General features: G+C 47.1%; 1 protein-coding gene across 2 annotated transcripts; it reads right to left on the reverse strand.

The window, feature by feature from the left end:
- Positions 1-6,594: 6,594 nt before the first annotated feature.
- On the reverse strand, positions 6,595-19,697 carry U2AF1 (U2 small nuclear RNA auxiliary factor 1). 2 transcript variants are annotated; one of them, XM_082624833.1, is made up of 8 exons: positions 19,583-19,697; positions 16,046-16,133; positions 12,658-12,724; positions 9,252-9,301; positions 9,001-9,099; positions 8,324-8,457; positions 8,154-8,246; positions 6,595-6,876 (listed from the first exon to the last, which is right to left on the reverse strand). In XM_082624833.1, exons 1-8 carry the CDS (start codon positions 19,624-19,626, stop codon positions 6,738-6,740), a joined length of 714 nt encoding a protein of 237 aa, XP_082480959.1. In that variant the 5' UTR covers positions 19,627-19,697; the 3' UTR covers positions 6,595-6,737. The 2 variants fall into 2 exon arrangements, with proteins under 2 accessions (XP_082480959.1, XP_082480960.1); XM_082624834.1 differs by lacking the exon at positions 12,658-12,724 and adding an exon at positions 13,541-13,607.
- Positions 19,698-20,369: the final 672 nt, after the last annotated feature.

The following is a 20,369-nucleotide window of genomic DNA, read 5'->3' on the forward strand; positions in this document are numbered from 1 at the left end:
ACCTCATCCGTCCATTGGGGACGTGCCAGGTGAAGCCAGGGACCTGCCAACCTGCCACTGCAGCCACTGGAAGAGCCAGAAGACAAAGGGGACGGAGACCGTCTGTCCCGGACTCAACGGCCCCCAACACCTGCCACTGTCCGAGCTGCGCTCCCCGCCTGCCTGGACCACAGCAGTAGCTTCCACTCTGGTCCCCTTCCAACACCCTGCGGTGAGACACTACTTCAGAAACATGAATCAGAATGTATCATCCTCCTGCTCGAACCCTTCCCACCACTCAGAACGAGCTCCAGGTCCTTCCCAAGCTCGCGACGCCCTGTACAACGTCGCCCTCTCTTTCCCGTGTGCTGTGCCTTGAATGCACTTTGGAGGTCCTGCTGTCCACCCAGCATCCCAGGACCCCTCCCTCTGGCGCCCCGCCCACTGCAGTGCTGAGTGGCCTTGTGACTTGCTTTGACCCATCAAGTGTGGAAGGAAGTTCATGCGTCTCTCTGATCAGAGGTGAAGAACCGGCAAGGGGTTTTCCTCCCTTTCTGCGCCCGCGGGCTGGCCACGCTCCATCCAGGTGGGGCTGCCCCACCAGCCACCCCAGGGAAGATGACGGTGCTGGGAGTCAGAGCAGCTGGCCCTCGGCCGACACATGGGGTGAGGGGGGATGAGGGCCCCGTGCTTCCACAGCACAGCCTAGCGCCAGTCTTTCCTGATCCAGGCACGTCCAAGCTCACTCCTGCCTCAGGGGACGCGTCCCCACTGGCCCCCCGCTCCTCTTCCTCCTTCTGTTCCTCCAGCTGGTCAGCTGTGCCAGTAACAGGTATTAACTACTCGATTCATATGCCTCGAGCTGCAATTTCAAGTCAGCGGCGTCCAAAAACATACTGAACGTTGCAGACAAGCTGAGTCAAAGCAAGGCAAGGCGATACGCAAGGATTCCATTTATATAAAATTCAGAAACAGGCAAAACTGTAATGTTTGGTGAAGCCTATGTAGATTTGTTTTTATTATTATTGGAGTATAGTTGCTTTATAATATTGTGTTAGTTTCTACTGCACAGCAAATTGAATCAGCTATACGCATATATATATCCCCTCTTTTGGATTTCCTTCTCATTCAGGTCACCACAGTGCATTAAGTAGAGTTCCCTGTGCTATACAGTATGTTCTCATTAGTTATTTATTTTATACATAGAATCAATATCGTATATATGTCAATCCCAATCTCCCAAATCCTCCCAACCCCTAGATTTTTAGTTTTGTTTTTATTGAAGTATAGTTGATTTGCAATGTTTCAAGTATACAGCAAAGTGATTCAGTTATACATATATATATTTTTTCAGATTCTTTTCCATCATAGGTTATTATATCGAATACAGTTCCCTGTGCTATACAGTAAGTCTTTGTTGGTTATCTATTTTATTTTTTTGATTTAAAAAAATTTTTATTTTTGCCTGCGTTGGGTCTTCACTGCTGCATGCGGGCTTTCTCTAGTTGCAGCAAGCAGGGGCTACTCTTCATTGTGGTGTGTGGGCTTCTCATTGCAGTGGCTTCTCTTGTTTCGGAGCACGGGCTCTAGGTATGTAGGCTTCAGTAGTTGTGGCACAAGGGCTCAGCAGTTGTGGCTCACGGGCTCTAGAGCGCAGGCTCAGCAGTTGTGGCGCAGACTTAGCTGCTCCGTGGCATGTGGGATCTTCCTGGACCAGGGCTCAAACCCATGTCCCCTGCATTGGCAGGAGGATTCTTCCCCACTGCGCCACCAGGAAGTCTGACTGATTATCTATTTTATATACAGTATTTTGTATCTGCTAATCCCAAACTCCCAACGTATCCACTCCCCACCCTTTTCCTCTTTGGTAGTAACCATAGTGTTTTCTCTGTGTCTGTGAGTCTGTTTCTGTTTTGTAAATAAGTTCATTTGTGTCGGTTTCTTAGGCTCCACACACATAGGTGATATCCTATGGTATCTGTCTTTCTCTGTCTGACTTAACTTCACTTTGTATGATCTCTAGGTCTATCTATGTAGAGTGTTTAAGATAATAAAACCAAAACGAAACAAGACGATGGCCACACATGTTGAGATGGTCGTTTTCTTGAGGAGGGAGGTGCTTTGTGGCTGGGAGGCTGGTCTGGGCGTTGGCTGGTGCAGCGGCTTCTTGACTGGGCAGGACCTACTAGGGGGTTCACCTCATAACAGTTCTCTAAGTATTGTGCGGTAGGCTTCACACAGCACATTAAAAATATGACAATTATGGAGCCGGCTAAGAGATACAAGACAAATGTGACTGGGAGTCTCGTAAGAAAACTTAAATAGAACAAATTAAATATTTATCATTCATCCTTAATTCCTAGAATAAATCCCACTTAACTGTGGCATATTTAATATGCTGCTAGATTGTGTTTGCCCATATTTAGGACTTTTGCATCCATATTCAGAACTGAGACTCTCCTGCAGTTTTCTGTGTGTGTGTGTCCCATTTTTTGGAGATTTTATCAGTACCGTACTCATTTCATATGAAGAATTTGGAAGCTATAAGCAGCACCAATTTGGGTCCATGAGACGCCAGGTGCTGGGTGTCCTGGGGGAAGGTGTCCTTGCTCTGGAACGTGAAGCCTGGAGAAACTGAGGCGATGCAAACCCCTACGGGGTGGGGCAGGCAGAGAACTACAGCTGGAGCGGTGCCGGGACTTGCACACGGCTCCTCACGGCTACAGACCCCAGTTGGATTCTCTGCTTATCCTGAAAAAGCCCATCTTTGCTGGAGAAATAACTGGCAGTCTATGTGTTTTGGGTCAACACAGCCAATACATCCTTTATTTTTGTTGATGGAACTAGCTCACCGTATCTGCTGTTACTTGCACTGGGACGACCTGCTCAATTTACCTGATTTCTAGAGCTGTTCCCTCCTCTCTCTCAAAAGGTTATGTAGATCAACTGGAATAAAAAGCCTGATCCAACAAGGTGCCTTCTCTTCCTGCTTTGTTCCATGCTGCCTGTGTCTGGATTGACAGGGACAGGAATTGAACCTCCAGGGCTAGTTCCTGTTGCCACTTCCAAAGCCCTCAGAGAACCTAATCCCCGCACCCCTAGACAGACCCCAGCCCTCTTCTCAAGTTGCTGGGCTGGACCCAAGAGTTCTCGGAGCACCTGGTCTTCTGAAGCGCCTCTTTTGGTTGAGCATTCTTTTCTCAAGTGTAGAGCTTTGCCTAATTTTTGCCCTGAAATGCCAGCCAAAAATGCCAAGTGCCAACAAGGCATTTATTCCATCTTGCTCACTTTTGGCTGGTGCACAAGCGTGCGTGCTCACACACACACACACACACACACACAGGCCACAACACCCTGATGGACGGTGCTGCTACACCCCAACCCTAGGAGATACAAAAGGCAAGGCAAGGCAAGGCACCATGGCTGATGGAGCCAAGCTTATTCCGGGCTGTGCTTTCCTGAGGTGGCAGCATGGAAAAGTCCTTACGTTTCAGGGATGCAAACATTTTACGTACACAAGGTTTAAGTATCTGGGGCTTCACCACAATTTCTCTACTTTTGAGTATGTTTAAAAAACCTTCATTATAAAAAACTGAAATGCTCTTTCAGGAAATGATGGGTGAAATTTGATGAGAGCAATTTAAAAAGTCTCACTTGCAAACCAGAAGTTGAGAATCTTATATTGACCACAATCCTATGTTGTTTCTTTGGGAAATTCTAAATGGTCTGAAAACCCCCAAGACTGGGAACCAGTGGACTAGACAAAGCCAAGCTCACTACGGTCAGCCACGCTGAGTCCCATGTGACACTCTGACTGCCAAGACCCCAGCCTGACTTTCCATTACAAAGGCTCTAGAAGCACATTTATAATACCAGTGTTTTCTGTGTTTTGAATACTTTTTTTAAAAACAGGAAAATCATTTGCTGTTTCATGCCCTTTTGGTAAATAAGGACTCCTGAACTGAGAAGAGAAAACTGCAGTGACTACACCAGCAACCCTGTCTCCAATACCGTCTTGTCCACAGGAAGTGAATTCTCTCCAGGCGATAGTGGCGGGGCTTCCCCGGTGGCGCAGTGGTGGAGAGTCCGCCTGCCGAGGCAGGGGACGCGGGTTTGTGCCCCGGTCCGGGAGGATCCCACGTGCCGCGGAGCGGCTGGGCCCGTGAGCCATGGCCGCTGAGCCTGCGCATCCGGAGCCTGTGCTCCGCAACGGGAGAGGCCACAGCAGTGAGAGGCCCGCGTACCACAAAAAAAAAAAAAAAAAAAAGATTTTCAACTATTATATATACATACATGCATAGGGTAAGCTCGCTATACCTGTGTCAAAACAGCAAGCAAAAAAAAAAAAAAAACAAAGGCTGTAGAAGTTAATTGAAGTAATTCAACACAACTGTTGAATTAAATGTGTTGATACTGTACTTAAGAGTGTTTCAGCAGCTATTCTCTATTTGGTTTCAGTCTTAATATACATCGAGTTAATATTCAGGACAAGAAACGTTTGCAGTAATATTTGGGCCCGTCCTCATTACAAATCAATTATTTCAAGTGGCTTTTAAAAAAAAAAAATTTATTTATTTACTTATTTTTGGCTGCGTTGGGTCTTTGTTGCTGCGCGCAGGCTTTCTCTAGTTGTGGCGAGTGGGGGCTACTCTTCGTTGTGGTGCGCGGGCTTCCGATTGCGGTGGCTTCTCTTGTTGCAGAGCACGGGCTCTAGGAGTGTGGGCTTCAGCAGTTGTGGCTCATGGGCTCTAGAGCACAGGCTCAGTAGCTGTGGCACACGGGCTTAGCTGCTCCACGGCATGTGGAATCTTCCTGGACCAGGGCTCGAACCCGTGTCCCCTGCATTGGCAGGCAGAGTCTGAACCACTGCGCCACCAGGGAAGCTCCCCCCGCCTCTCTAAACTAAACCCCCCTTGGACCTGGGTGCTGCCGCCTTTACTTGGGCTTCTCTACTGAGCCGCTCCGCTCCTTGCTGACGTGCGTAGGTCCAAGCATGCCCAAACCAGTGGCAACACGGGGCAGCTTCAGGACCAAACTGCCCTCAACGGCCTTTCACTCCAGACCTGCATTAGGGTGTGGAGGGCGGGGCGGCAGCGTTCCTCTCCCTTTACTTTGTAAGTTCCTCTTTCTGATTTCGGTGACAAAGTTTTCATGACACTTCAAAAAAAAAAAAAGTCTACTTATTTTTGGCTGCAACAGGTCTTAGTTGCCACACGCGGGATCTTTCACTGCAGCATGTGGGTTCTGTAGTTGTGGCACACGGGCTCTCTCGTTGAGGCATGTGAGCTCAGTAGTTGTGGCGCACGGGCTTAGTTGCCCCGTGGCATGTGGGATCTTAGTTCCCCGAGCAGGGCTCGAACCTGAGTCCCCTGCGTTGGAAGGCGGATTCTTAACCACTGGACCACCAGGGATCTTCATTTACTTTTGAAACTAGAGACTTTCACAGGAAAAGGTGACTCTAATCAAAGTTAAGAAATACAAATTAAAAATTCTGTCACGTTGTGTCCTTCAGATGCAGTGGAAATGACTCAGTAATTTCCACAACTCTGACGAAACTTAGATTGCAAATCTGAAGTACTGGTACTCTTTTGGGAGTATGAAAACTGGTTTAAAGATAACTTCCTAGACCACCGACTCAAAGTGCCACTCTATCCAAAATCATCTGCCTACTACTGCAAAAAAAAAAAAAACAAAAAAACCCCAAAATTTCAAGACAGCAAACCTGAACAAAACTAACGTAACCACTAAATCATTTTTTATAATTTATCAGATAAAAGCTGACTTCCAGGAAACAAACTGGTCAGGGAAGTAGTGTGTCTCCCCCAACTCAGCAGGCACACCTCCCAGGAATGGGTAAGAGGGTCGGACGCCTGCGGGCGACTGTGCTTGGGGCTGTCGTGAGGAAAGACGGGGATGCCACGCAGTGCCGTGTGCAGGTCACCTGGAACCGTGTTTCGGTTTGCCTTTGGGTAAGACTTTCTCTTAAGAGAATCTCTGTGGTCTCAGCCGAGGTGCAGCCACGGCAGGAACTGGGACACAACTCCACGGCTGCCCCGAGTCACACTGCCCTGCGGTGCCATGACGAAGATGGTTTGGGAAGGTAACACCAGACAGGAAGGTTCTGCCGAGGCAGATGTGATCACAGGGCTTGTGCTCCTGTCCCTCAGTGGTTTACGACGCAGCCATGAGTCGGTGAAACAGAAACGCGAGGGCCTGAGCGCATCCCCGTGTTACGTGCCACCCGTGTCTCAGGACACAAGGCAGCCCTTGGAGCAAAACCAGAAGCTCACGGACAAGAACCCAACACTGCAGGCTCCACGGACTGCGCTTGGTCGAGAGATCAACTTTCCTGCAGACGCCAGTGCAGTCTGCGGGGCTTCCACTCCAGTCCGCTAACAGCTTCAGAAGAGAAACACTGGATTACCTGTTAACATGCGGATCATAGGAAACAGGCCTTTTTCGCATATGAATTTTCCCTTAACCAGTAGGCGTGTCATTTATACCCGAAGTGACTGATGTAATACCTTCACCTCAAGGGCCAATGATGTATGTGCAGGTCTGTAAAGGAAGAGACTGGAAACAAAGACTTGGCACAAGAAATCAGTCACACAGGAATTCTGTATCACTACAAATTTTATTCAGAAACCCATCTTTGTTTTTTTTGTTGTTTTTTTTAAAAAAACTCCCATTATGAACTGGCTCGGTCAACCAACGACGGACGACACTTCCCAGCAGACACGCGGCAAGAACAGCACGGCTCAGAATCGCCCAGACCTCTCTCGGTCCCTCGACCGCCTCCTGTCGCGTTCCCGTCCCCCGCCGCCACCACCGCCGCCGCCGCGGCCACGGTCTCTAGACCGAGAGCGACGCTCCCGAGAGCGGGACCGCGATCTATGCCTGCAATCAAGGACAGGAAAGGACACCGTGGCACCCACACCGCAGCACGCAACATACAGGACGGGGACTGACACGTCTGAACACTGCAGCTCATCGCGCCGATGAGGCCAACAAAGGAGGAAAACGCTGCCAATTAAGCCACAACTGGAGCTGTAAGATGTGCCCTCGTCTCAGACATTCAAGTGTCAGGGATAAAAAGGGGCACCTGGGGCCTCCCTGGTGGCGCAGTGGTTGAGAGTCCGCCTGCCGATGCAGGGGACACGGGTTCGTGCCCCGGTCTGGGAGGATCCCACATGCCGCGGAGCGGCTGGGCCCGTGAGCCATGGCCGCTGGGCCTGCGCGTCCGGAGCCTGTGCTCCGCAACGGGAGAGGCCACAACAGTGAGAGGCCCGCATACCGCAAAAAGAAAAAAAAAAAATAAAAATAAAAAATAAAAATAAAAAGGGGCACCTGCAGACTGAAGAGCTGTGACACCTTCTCTATCACATCCTCCTGTGGCGCCAGCTCAAACGGCCAGGGGAACCCTACTCCAGAGTGAACGGGACGTACACACCCCTCACCCCACATCTGACCCATTTCAGGTCCCGCCCCAGCCAAGCCGCCGCCCCGCCATGTACGCAGCTCAGCGACGGTGTCCGTCGGGCCCACCGTGGGTGAGGGGAGGCCAGGGTTCTTTTTCTCCTACACTTCTTTTTGTTGACAATGAAACAATCACCAATAAGGTCTGCATTTCCAAATATCTGTTTGACAGGAGAGGGACGAGAACCCCTCTGGGGTCAGAACTCAGTGATCTGAGTAGGAGAGGAGACTCGTCACACTGACACCTTGGCCTTTTCTCTGCTTGGTGACACGACCACCTGCACTTAAGCAACAGGACCAGACACGTAACGGTGCCCAACTGTTGGTGGTCCACAGGGCGGTGCCCCCGCCCCCAGCCAAAGAAACCTGCCCAAGCCAATAAAAACCAAGGAACCCCAGTGGAAATAGGCAGCACGTAAAGGAAGTCCAGATATCAGAGAATAAGCACCGTGTAAACAAACCTAATTTTAGTGGTCACCAGCTTAACGGTTTCCTCAGTTACTAAGGTTTGATCTCGACCTGACGAGGAGGAAGCCGTGCGTGCCGTGGAAAATGTCCTTCAAAGAGTACATGTTACATTTTAAAATATGCACTACATTCTAAGCAGTGCCTTTTAAAGAGAAATGACATGAAAGCCAAGCTTTACTTGAAAACAGTATTTTGGTTAAGCAACAGTCACGGTTCACTCGAGTACTCACTTCTTACGGCGGCGCCCGTACAACTCCCGCCGCAGCTCCCGAGAGATGGGCTTCAGGTGCATGAAGTTGCAGAAGCCTCCCCGCGTGCACTCCCTGCGGGAGAACAGACGGGGTCATGCGGTGCGTGCCCCCCACCCGCCCAGGGCGCCCCGGGGCCTGCACACACCTACCCCATCTCGTACTGGCGGCAGCAGGCTTCTCTGAAGTCGGTCACAGGGGAGAGCTCGGCGTGGATCGGCTGGCCATTAAACCAGCGGTTGTTCAGGTCAATCACGGCCTTTTCCGCATCTTCTTCACGGCGAAACTGAAAAGGCAAGGCAGAAACGTTGCCGTGCACACTTCAATGACAAATGTCTTCAACTACTGACTCAACTATGCGTCACCTGCTCACAGGTAAAGTAATTCGGGTGGGATAATGTCGGAGAGCAATTTAAGAACCAGGCCACCCTTTTTTTACAATGAGTGAACTTTGCTACGGTCCAAGCTCATGCCATGTATGTTGCCATGGTTTTCAAATTCAACTGGTTAAAAGAACACGTCATGATTTATGCAGGCAATTGAAGTTTTATTAAAAAAAAAGGGGTGGGGGGGGAGAAGAAACCAAACATATAAACCAGCTTCTTCTCCCCAGTCCAACAGCTGCTAACCAACAGCTGAAGACACCCGCCGACCGGGGCCCTCCCTGCGTCTTCCCAGCACCCGCAGGCTGGCCACCGGACCCAAGCCGCAGCCAACGAGGGCCGGTCAGCGCATCGAATTCATGGACAGGGCCGAGCACGTGGAACTTCGAGGTTAGCGGCTAAGAGCACTAACCCTTCCTCAGCCCCACCTGCCGTCTCACTCCTACCTTGACATACACGTTCCCAACAAGGTGGTCTCCAAGGTTGTCGCAGACGTTCATCTCCTCCACCTCCCCGTACTTCTCCTCCATTTCCGTGAAAACCTCCTGAAGGGAGGACAGTGGTTTGAGGATCACAACAGAAATAAAAGAACAACTGAACATAACTCACGTTTAGGCATTTTTATTAATGGAGACAAGTCCTAATTCCAGATACAGAGGGTGAACAACAGGTCAGTGGGTTTCAGCCAACAGCTCACCTCAAAGAACTCATCATAGTGTTCCTGCATCTCGACATCGCTCACAGCACCTGAGAACAACAGACATCTTGCTGGTTAGAGCGGGGAACCGTGACTGAGACAGCTCTGTGCTTAAACTCAAACTGCTACATAACACACATCAGATTGTCTAGAGAGAAAACGAGAGCTGCGTTCTACTGGAGACTGAAGACACTGCATTACACAGCCACTTGTTAAAATTTTAAAGTGTGGTGAGAGTTTTAAATGCCCCTTATGACAATCTCAATTCTGGCTATTAAAATGTTAAAATCACAACAAGTTTTAATCAGCATCAAAGGGCCAACATTTTCAGAAAGTGTGAGGAAAAGGTTGACTCTCAAATTAAGAAACTTTTAAGTGAAAATTTTCTTCCTTTTTAGATTTAAGATACAGGCCAAGTAATCACACTGATTTTTTTCCTTTCCTTTATTAGGTTAAAATGAAAGCTGAAATCAGGGTAAATGATTAAAAGCTTATGTTCCTGACTAGCTTCTTTTACCAATTAGCAGCCACACAGAATGTTATTAAAATTCTTTCTGATGCGATTAAAACCCAATTGACCGAAAATAAAGACTCAGTAGGATAATTACCAAGTTCAATTACAGTATTTTGAACACCCTCTTTCGCATAAAGGGGAAGTTACAATGCTTCGTTGAAGAAAGCATTATTTTATATTTCAAACTATTTTCATCCAGTTTATCCTTCATAAGTCACATGCACTAAGTGAAATCAAGTCAGCTGTGTGGATAGATTGTGCAAATTTACCTTCTATCCTCATCATCCTCCTACCAAATCTTACCATCAAACTCTAACGTCCTCTGAACCTAAATCTGAGAAAGCACAAAGCTGGTGTGTCAGTAAACTGACGTTCCAAACAGCCAGACCAGGGAGTGGCTTTGAGGCTGGGACAGCCTGTCTTTAATTGTCACCTTCCAGAGGCCACCTCCTGGACTGGCGGCCCCCTCTGGGCACCCGCTAAGGGCGCTGGGCTGTGGCCATGGGCTCTATCCACACTGCGCTGCCTGCGAGCAGTTCCCGAGCTCTCTGGAAAACTTTTTACCTCAAGGACAAGAACTAACTTCAGTGTTTGATTCTGACAATGATTTAAGTTCACTTTCTTGCCACTGGAGCTGGGCGAGGGGGTGTCCCTGCATTTTAGTTACTTTTGGATTTCTAGGAATCCAGCTCGTGTTAGAACACAGAACTTACTGCGTGCGTTAGGCAACAATGGCTACTCAACAGCTTGTGTCGAGTTAAAAGCTACCGTGAACGTGCCTTCTTCCCTGACCCGAAATCAGGTTCTAAACAACAGAAAAGCTAGTCAAGGGAAGCCCACTCCAAGGGCAGAGTTTAATGTTTAAAATTTCCTTCTCCACATTAGAAAAAATGAGAAGACAGAAAATATTTACACACTCAAAAAGTTTTAGCAATACTGAGAATCAAATTTTGGTGGCTGTTAAAATACTGGCTATATTCTTAGAATTTCTATTGTTACTATATAACAGAATATCGTATTTAAAAAATGTATGTAAAGTTCATATTTTAAAATGCTTGATAGCGGGCATATCTTATCTCCTATACTCTGGTTAAAATTTTTGAGTCAATCAAAATGACCTAAAAGGCAGAGATGAGTGATTAAAAAACTGTTCAATTAAAAACGTATTTACACGACTCGATATATTTTAAATAAGTATCCAGTTTTCTTAGAGAAACGCTCTTCAACTGGGGTTCATTTTTAAGCTTAATCAGAGCAGAGACAGCTTATTTTTCTACAGATAAAAGGGTACGTTAAAAAGAGCCAGTAATTTTAGGAAACTGATGAACCTAGCTAAATTGCAGAATCAGAATTGTGTTTAATTTGTACAATCTGGACCCCAGAATTGTAGTCTTTAGTACAGCTAAACTTTTATTTTGTAGCATATGCAAAACAAGAGTCCTGTGAATCGCAAATATAGACACAGAGAACTAATCCAACATTCTTCTGTCAATAAAGCATACGCATCCCCGAAAAAACAAGCAGGGCAAAGAGTGATTAACTGTCATAACTCAGTCATCTACTTCTCATTCATTTCTACCCCAGGGTAGGGCTGTTACAAAATTATTTAATCAGTCCATAGAGAAACAGTTTCTTCCACCCATTGATCTCATTTCTTTAAAAAACAGAAAACCAGGTATTTTAAATCAAGGGCTACCAAGTAAATCCTGCTACCATCAGATTCAGGGAAAGAAATTAATTCTCTATCAGGTCAGCATTAGCGTCGAAAAACATTTAGTGTCTCGGCAGGAAAAATGTACCAGTCCCTCCCCTGCAGACACAGGCGCCGTGCACGCACACACACGGAACTGGAAGGCCTCCCAGTCTGGGGCCAGCTTGAGGAGGTGGTGGCTGCTGGGACCATTTCACCCACTGTAGGTCACCCTATAAACTGAGGGGCTCTGGGCCAAGGGTGTATTTGATCCAGGTTTGTGGCTATCCAAAGGTACCTCGTGGTATTATTCTGTGATCTATTTTTTACAGCTTCAAAACAAACTGGTGAATGAGAAGCATCTACCCTTTGGTCTGGACCCCTTGATTTTAACACGAGTCCAGGATGTTCGTTTCAGTTTATCCTCAGATGACTAAATTCACTCTACGGTTCAACAGCTGTAAAACTTAAACTGTAGTTTAACTTTCCAGATAGTATTTCTCCTGTTCCCTAAAAGATACCCCTCAGTAAATACCACATCCATAACTTAAATTCAGCATTTCCCATTACCTGAAGAAACCAGTAATGTCTACTGAATGCCCAGTCTAGAGCTATTCCCTACCAAGTATCCTTTATTCCCCAAATGTAATAAACTAACTCCTGAAGTTGGAAATACCTACATAAAGTATCTGATGAAGACAGGAGTCCACAGAGGACTCGTGTTGCACTCGGGGTCAGGGCAATTTGGAGGACCCTACTTGGGAAACATTCTCGGAACAGGGCTCTCACAGTTCAAAGCATGATCTCCAAAATGGAGTTTAAGGGGAAAAAAGTCTAATAAGAAATAAAATCTGAAAAACAATTTCAGAACAATTTTTTTTTAAGTCAGAGAAACTTTCCCTGTTAGCGGGAAGAGCGTGAACACACACCCCCCCCCGGATGGCGGCCAAGGGGCCGGAAGGGAGAGCAGCAGCTCCGCGCTCTTGTCAAGGGCACCCTCTCCAGTCACTTTTTCCTTCCTAAATAAGTGGGCACGAGTTCCAATCTCAAACAGAGGTTTCCATGGGGTCAGTGGGACACAAGCTCTCGACACCTCTAGTGAAAGGTGGTCCTTGACACTACAGCGGCAGACCAGATGGAGTTGACGCTGAGCTCTGACACGCAAGCCCAGGGAACCAGGGAAGGAACTTGTATGAACTTACAGCGCAAACCGTCAGCAGACTGGGAAGAGTTTTGAGGGTTACGGTAAATGTTCAAGAGGGCAATGGTCTGAAATACAAAACGCAACAACTTTATATCATGGAAAATTAAATGTAAACACTTAACCGGTTTCCTGTGGCGATCACTTCAGTCAAGACTCAGTGCTGAAAAAAGAGCAAGTTATTTTCTTTCGAAGCAGAGATGTTTTCTCTTAGTTGATGGCTGTCTTGGAGCACCCTGACACTGCAATGCAACAGAGATCCCATGACATGCTCATATTGTATTTCTGTCACAGACTGTAAAAATTCTCCATTTCAAAGTTCCAATCCAGTTAAGAATGCAAACAACTCGGCAGGCTACTACCAAAATATTCCTGTTACAGGAAACTTTTAATGAACAAATGAGAAAGAGTGCCTGTATAAACGGATTAGAGAAATACAATAATTACGTATCATGAAATCTCTACTTCCTAGAGGAAAAATTATAATGGTGAAATAAAACCCACACTTATTGGGCAACTTACCTTATTAAATCCTAAATATTCCTAAGGTTTTTGATTTCACAGAAAGAACTTAATAATTGCCAGGGGTTCAGTCACTGTGAAGACCAGTGACTGGCTGGTGACGTCTGGGTGTCACAGGGCCGGACCCCTCTCGTTAACAAACGTCCACTGTGGGAAGAGGTCCGGCCAGTGACCTCCCGGCCAGCCTGCTGAACGCGGCCAAGTATCAAGTTCTTGCTGTGTGCGCCAAGGACCTCCAGCACCGTGTCCTGTTTGCAACAGCTCTATGTCAGCAGCGCAGAAGCCAACACTATTTGTCTCAATTAAGAGTGGGCTCTTTAACACCATTGTTTTAAAAAAATTTCTCCAACTGTGGGACTTACAGTGTGAGCCGTCAGCCGTCTGTGCACTGTTTTGGGGATTACGATAGATGTTTTGAATCAAGATGGTCTGCGGGGAAAAAAAAATAAAAAGGGGAATTCTACTGGCTGCTGTGCATATATCAGACAATTGCAAAGAGACAACTTGTTTGCAAATGGCTCAACGCCTGCTGTTTGTTTCCTGCAAGTCAGACACTTGTCTTCTGAAGAGTACACCCAAACCATCATATTATGAAAACAGAGTTTGAGCGGTGACTTAGGTCAAGTGACTTAGGTCAAGTCAGCCAGCAACCAAGAAGAAATTGTAATTGTTATTTTGAGTAGTCCCACGTCACTGAAGTGTTTTAAGACAAGGTAAATAACAGAACACTAACATTTCCTCATACTTCAAGCTAGCAGACACTATGATGTTGAAAAATTCACATTATAATCATATTCCCCATATGAAAAAAAATTTTTTAAACCAAATGCACAACCCAAGTATATGTAGTCCATCAAGCTCTCTTGATCTCGTAGGAAACAGGCACACCGAATGGGTTTCCTAACTCTCATGGACAACTATCATATTTACATTTTCTTGGTGGGATCTCTGTTTACATAATACAATAGCTTAAAACATTTGCTCTTTTCCAATCCTTCTTTTAAGGGAAAAAAATCCTTTTAGCCCTTGTGCTTTAAACTGGATCAGGCAGACTTGAAACCTTACATTGTACCGTTCTTCTTAAACTCAAGTTGTCTGAAAAAACAAACCATGTTTAAGTTAGTAGGCTAGCATCACATGAATCTTAATGTCCACATCACTGTAAGAAGCTTAAAAAGAAACCCACACTGAATTATGCTAGAGATTTACAAGCTGAACCAATAAACCGCGTGATTTAAGAAAATAAATATTCAGTCTCAACGTGTATCCAAAGCAGTTTTGTAAGTGGTTTCACAGAACCGGCAGGCTCTGCTTCTAGCTGCGTGGTCAAGGGGAATGGTCGTGCGGGTCCCTCAGCCGCACGTCTGCTCTGGGAAACCCACCTGGGAGGATGCCCGCCAGCCACACAGCACAGCGGTCACCACACAGACCCACCCCCAGGGCCTGGCCTCTCTGCAAGCCACTGATACCGCCCCGAGTCAACCACTTCAGGACTCCGATGTTCCCAAAGCCAACCGCACTTGGTTTTTTTAACTGCAATCGCCAGTGTGTGACAGCTCTGATGGAAAGCTATACTGAGCTCAGTGATCCAACAGGAAATTCATTTTAGCTCTCACTCAGGTCATCTGGCAGTAGCTGTTTAATAATAAAAGAAACTTCACTTGAAGGGAGTAATTCAGTTCCATTAAAATCACAGGTGGTCAGGACTACCTAAAGCCAACCAAACGAATCAAGACAAGATGTGCAAGTTAACACATACACCTGACCCCATCAAACTTTAACGGGATCATGGCCACTGGCCTAGTGAGGGAGATTGAGTTCATAATGGAAGCACTTAAAAAAAAATTACAACAAACAGAAAACGTAAAGCGAATTCTCCAATATTCTGAATTTCAAAAGGGACATGTTCAAAGCTATTAAATTAGAAAATACCGTCTCTTTCTTACAACAACTGACTGACTTTCCTAAATACTTATACACAGTGGTTCTGAGGCTGCACGGGCGGCTTGAAGGAGCTCAAGAGCCCTCAGTCTGGAAAGACTGAAGTATAGATTCTTTTCAAATCCAAACATTCAGGTAAACACGGAATGAAGTTTTCTGTTCCTCGCAGAGGTGCTTTCTCCCTTTAATTCACTGGATCTGTTGCAGGGTGTAAACCCTTGCCTTTTCTTCAATTAGCCAAAAATAAACTATCAAAAATCACCATTTTTGACTGATCTGAACTCACAACATAGCCAAGCCCAAGGAAACAGGCATCTCTCAATTAACTGAACAGACTGGCCATGAAAAACTGAAAGTAAATGCCTGTCTTCTAACGTTACCTTTCATTGTTCATGTTTCTAATGACATGGTACAACTTGCTGGGTCCTTGGCTGGGGTCTCAGAGGGGACACACCCAGGGGTACTGGAGAGCCCCTGCGTGCACAGTGTGACGGCTCTGCTGACAACCGCACACGCATCTCCTCTAAGGTGGCTCCACCCACCTCTACTGCCTGGAGAGCAACAAGCAGGAAGCCAGCTCTGCATCTACCAGCGAGCAGAGGGGAAGGCAGCGCAGGCCCGGCTGCCCCTCCCAGCCCACGCCTGTGAGAGGCAGGGAGGGTGGTAAGGCAGTGAAAGCCAGGCACGGCCAACACGTTTTTCTAAGGATAAAAACAGGGAATGGTGCTCTCAGACCCTTCCGCTAGGGGTGGTTCACCTGCCTCATTCTCATTTAAACAAACACATTGATGAACACAAATGGAAAATAAAACTATAGAAAAAACCCCCCTGCTTATGAACACATGGAAATTAACTGCCTCTGTAAAGTACATGAAGTTTTGATCATTTACATGAAAACGGAAAAAAAAAAGGAAAAACAAACAAACCTGGCTAAAGGTCGGTTTATTGTGCAACCGAGAGCATCTGTCTCCATGACGACATGCTCCAATTTTGAAATAAAATGAACAGTTGACTCTGTAAGGGAAAATAAGAACTGATTATTTTGCTGGGAAGATAACAAATAGATGGAAATATGTCATCAACATGATAAATGCTATCAAACTACGTTTCTTTTACTTCACAAAAGCATAGGCACATTGTTTTTACTGGTAATAGGTACCTTCCCATGTTTTAGAACTACTCAGCTTCAATCTGCCCCTCTAAAAACATGGTACTCTTTCAATGAAGAACAGTCTAATTCCAACCTGGTTCCTCTGCATTGGAATCCCCTCCACTTTCAACTACAGTTAACCCTTGAACAGCACGGGCTTGAGCTATGCAGGTCCACTTATATTCAGGTTTTTTAGTCATTAAATCCTACGGTACTACACGACCCATGGTTGGGTGAATCGTAGGATTCGGAACAGCAGACGTGGGCTGACTATGAGTTAACCTCAGACTGGATTACGGACTGTGCAGAGGGTCAGCACGCCAACCTCCACGTGGTTCAAAGGTCAACTGTACCGCTACATGGTTTCCTCTTAAACTGTACGTTAAGTTAATCTAAAACTGTATTTAACTTAAAACCTCTCTGTTCTCTAGTCTTCCACGATGAAATTCTCTCTTGAGGACATCAACACGGTGTAGCGAGGGGTCAAGATCCTGAGTCGGCTACTAGCTGCCTGGACTTGGGCCAGTAGCCCGCCCCTGTCCGGGTCTCAGGAGCCATCTGTAAACTGAGGAAAATGCCAACATGGCACCGGTCCGAGAACCAGAATCAGATGTACCGTCTGTGTGCTCATTACATGTAGTTGCTATTATCTAAATAATCACAAAGTCCAGGTTCCCTCACCCAAGACACCAGACCAATAGGAAATTTCCAAAAAGAGGCCTGAAGCAAACCATTCCTCCTGGTTTCAATACACTGAAAACAAGCTATTGGGGAATTCCCCCCGCCCCCCGTCTGCAGGAACTACACAAGGCCACCTTCTGTTCCCATATCGCAAAGCCCTCCCTTAAAATGCTCCAATACTTGGGCCATCCGGATAAAATCAAAACTAGCACTCCAGCCAGCGTGACAGCAATGCAAGGTGGCTCAGCATAATCCATCTATGATGAATTATGAACTCTTACTAGTGGGCCCCATTCAAATTTAGACTTGCAGAGGTGGGAAAGTTACCCTGTAGATTCAAGGTTTTAGCAAGGGCCATCCAGAGTTAAGGTCAAAGGGCCTCAGTGAAATCTGATGGACCATGAAGATCAACTAGCCATTGATTTATTATTAGATAGCAATAAAAGTGGAAAAGTCTAAATTTATCAGGAGAGGAAAATGATTACTACATGTATTTGCAAACTTATAGGTCTTGCTTCAGATTATTTCACTTGAGTATATAACATTACATCTTCAGGAAGTCACTCGAAAATAAAGAGCTTATTTTAAGAATATCCCAGAATAGACAAAACCCATCTCAACAATTAATACCCAACTATACCATATAATTAAAACAATCCTTGGTCCTGTACTTCCAGAGATGACTCTCTTTTCATGATGCCCAGTTAATTACTGAATTTAGCCTATCAGTCAAAACTTTTCTAGTGTGCTCATTAAACTACTGAAATAAAATGAAAAGATGTAAAACACGTGATTTACTATCACAGAGAAGATATTAGAAAGGCTAACCTATGCTTAGATTTAGAAAATGTCCATAACCTCACGTGTAATTAGCTTAATATTTTTAATTGGTATAGACCTACATTTTACTTCCAGCTTAAATTGAAAAAAAAAGAAAAAGAAAAGAAAAGAAAAAAGGTTAGCGGGAATCATCATTTTCATTTTTTAGGAGTCGAGATGTTTCCTGGAAACTAAAACCCCACAAGTCTCCCTGAAATGAGAAACCTAGATTAAATAATCAAGTTTCCTGAATTATAGCCATGATTTTTACAATACAGCACCAACAGACTGAAATGTGGTTATTTATAGAACGAATATAAAAAACATTGAAATGAACCTCTGAACTAAGAGTTTCATAGAGCAAGAGCGAAGACACCACCTTATGCAGCTTTTTACCAGAACAATGGAAAAAAACTGCATGGGACATAAGTCATGGCCCACACTAACGTAAGCTCAAGAGTGAAATTAACACTGCACGCTCTTCAGCAAACTCCGAGAAGCCTCTTTTTCCAGCAGAGCTGGCCAATCCATTCAAGATCATGTTCCCCAAGCTGCCGCCTCTGGAGCCACAGCCTTCGGAGCACACACCTCTTCCATAGCACTTAATACATTTTAATGCGTTTTACTTTAGTTATCCTTTACGTGGTAAGTACCCCCTCACTCCTTGAGTTCCTTGAGAACAAGATCCAAATTTTACCCATCTTTGAGTCCCCAGAGATTGGCCTGGAGTTGACACTCAATTAATGTTTCTGGAGTGAGTATGACTGATGCTTTTGTCTTGTGAGTTTTGCTAGGAAAAAATATAACCCCCTCTTCCAAACAACACAGGAAATTCTAGAATGTGTAAAAGAAGACATTTTACAAGATAGACTGCATCCTGGAAAACAGAAACAATTTAAAGTGTTTGATCAAGTGGTATTAAAACATTATCTATAGTACACTTAGGAGTTTATCATTAAAAACATATTCACGTAAGCCCTGTACAGCCCTAAAGAAACCCAAGATGTTAACCATTTATTCAAAGAATAGATTAAGCTTAGTCTTGGGGTTTTCAAATAAGAATTATCCTCCAAAATGTCTGGAAACATTCCCTTTAGTCTAAACTTCAGTGAATAAACTGGAAATTAATACGTGGCAAAGTCAAAATTATATGTTTTACTTTTAATCTAACAATTGATTACGAAAGATATACAACCTAATAAAAGAAAAAACACCCATCTTACTCTTATATTGGAATTACATCTTAAAGTATTTTAAAATCAGATTATGTCTTTTATGGTTAGTTAAACCCGTAATCTCCAAAATACTTTTTCACATCAACTGTCCTTATGATCAGCCCGATCACCACTTAACTCACACAAGAGGCTCGTGAAGCGGATAAAACCCTAACAGTTAGGACCCTAAGTTATCTAACGATTTAACGCGGGCGAAGCTTGTACTACCGCTTGCCCGACTCGACATTAAAAGATGAAAGTTGGGGGAATCGTTAATGTTGACAACTTCAGCACAACTCGAGGCGGCTTCCGAGTGCCGGGGGCGCGGGGGCCAGGGTCGCCTGTAGGTGGGCCGCCGAGGAGCCCCCGGCGGGAGAGGCCGCGCCGCCTGAGCGGAAGCCCGCCACCCGCCCGGCCCATCGCCCGCCCGCCCGGGCGCACGAGGCGGCGGCGCTCGACTCCCGAGGCCGGAAGAGCCGCCCGCCCCTCCCCCCGCCGGCCCGCCGGGCCTCCCGCCGACTCCCGGGCCCCGCCGCCGAGCCCCGCCGCACGCCGCCCGCCCCTCTGGCCCGGGACCCCGGCGGCCGGCTCTCACTCACTTGTCTTTCTCGGTGCCGAAGATGGAGGCCAAATACTCCGCCATTTCCCACCCGCCGCCGCGGCCGCCGACAGTGCTGCGGACGCCGACGACCCCTCCCGACGCCCTCGGGAGACGTCACCCGGACGCGACGACTCTCGCCCCACCCCGACGGCCTGGCGACGCTGCCCAATCGGAAGAGACGCTGCCTGCGCGTGGGAGGGGCTTGACGCGCGCGGGAGGCACCGCCCTCGCGGCCCAGGAGCCCGCGCGCCTCCCCCCCCGCGCCCTCTCCCGGCGCTCCCTGTGCTCTCCGGTCCTTCTCCCGCGCTCTTCGCGCCACGGCCGAGGCCCCGCGACCCCCGTCGGCGTCCCCCGGTGCCCAGAGAAGCCGAGCGCGCAAACGGCGGTCAAGGAGGAGGAGGCGGCGGACAGCTTCTCCACGCTGTCCCTGGGGCTGGGCCCGGGGCGCGCCTGTCCCGCGCGGGCGGGTTCCGCGGGTTCTCAGCGGGGCAGGCGCCCTCTCCCCGCACTTTCCCTGTGGGACCCCCACCGCCTTTCGAACCCTTCCTCCGGGAAGATCCCTCCTCCAGCACCCTCGTAGGCGGGGAGCAAAATCTGGGCGCCCAGCCGCTCCCGGTCCGGGAGGTGCGCCGCCTGGGCCCGGTCCCGGGAAAGCCCGGCGGGTTCGGAGAGCCTCCGATGCCCAGAAGGCCGGCCGCACGTCTTCGGGCCGGCCGCACGTCTTCGGGCCGGGCTGACTGGTCCGCAGCGCCCAGCGCGTAAACCCTAAAGACCGCGGAAAAGCT

Source organism: Mesoplodon mirus (genome assembly GCF_964341445.2).
Source record: "Mesoplodon mirus genome assembly, chromosome: 6".
Lineage (NCBI taxonomy): Eukaryota > Metazoa > Chordata > Mammalia > Artiodactyla > Ziphiidae > Mesoplodon > Mesoplodon mirus.

Coding starts and splice junctions, on each gene's coding strand:
- U2AF1 (XM_082624833.1), bottom strand. CDS start 19,626: ATGGCGGAGTATTTGGCCTCCATCTTCGGCACCGAGAAAGACAA. Junction 9,302..12,657: donor GTCTGCTGACGGTTTGCGCT/GTAAGTTCATAC, acceptor TGTTGTTCTCAG/GTGCTGTGAGCGATGTCGAG. Junction 6,877..8,153: donor TACGGGCGCCGCCGTAAGAA/GTGAGTACTCGA, acceptor CCTTGATTGCAG/GCATAGATCGCGGTCCCGCT.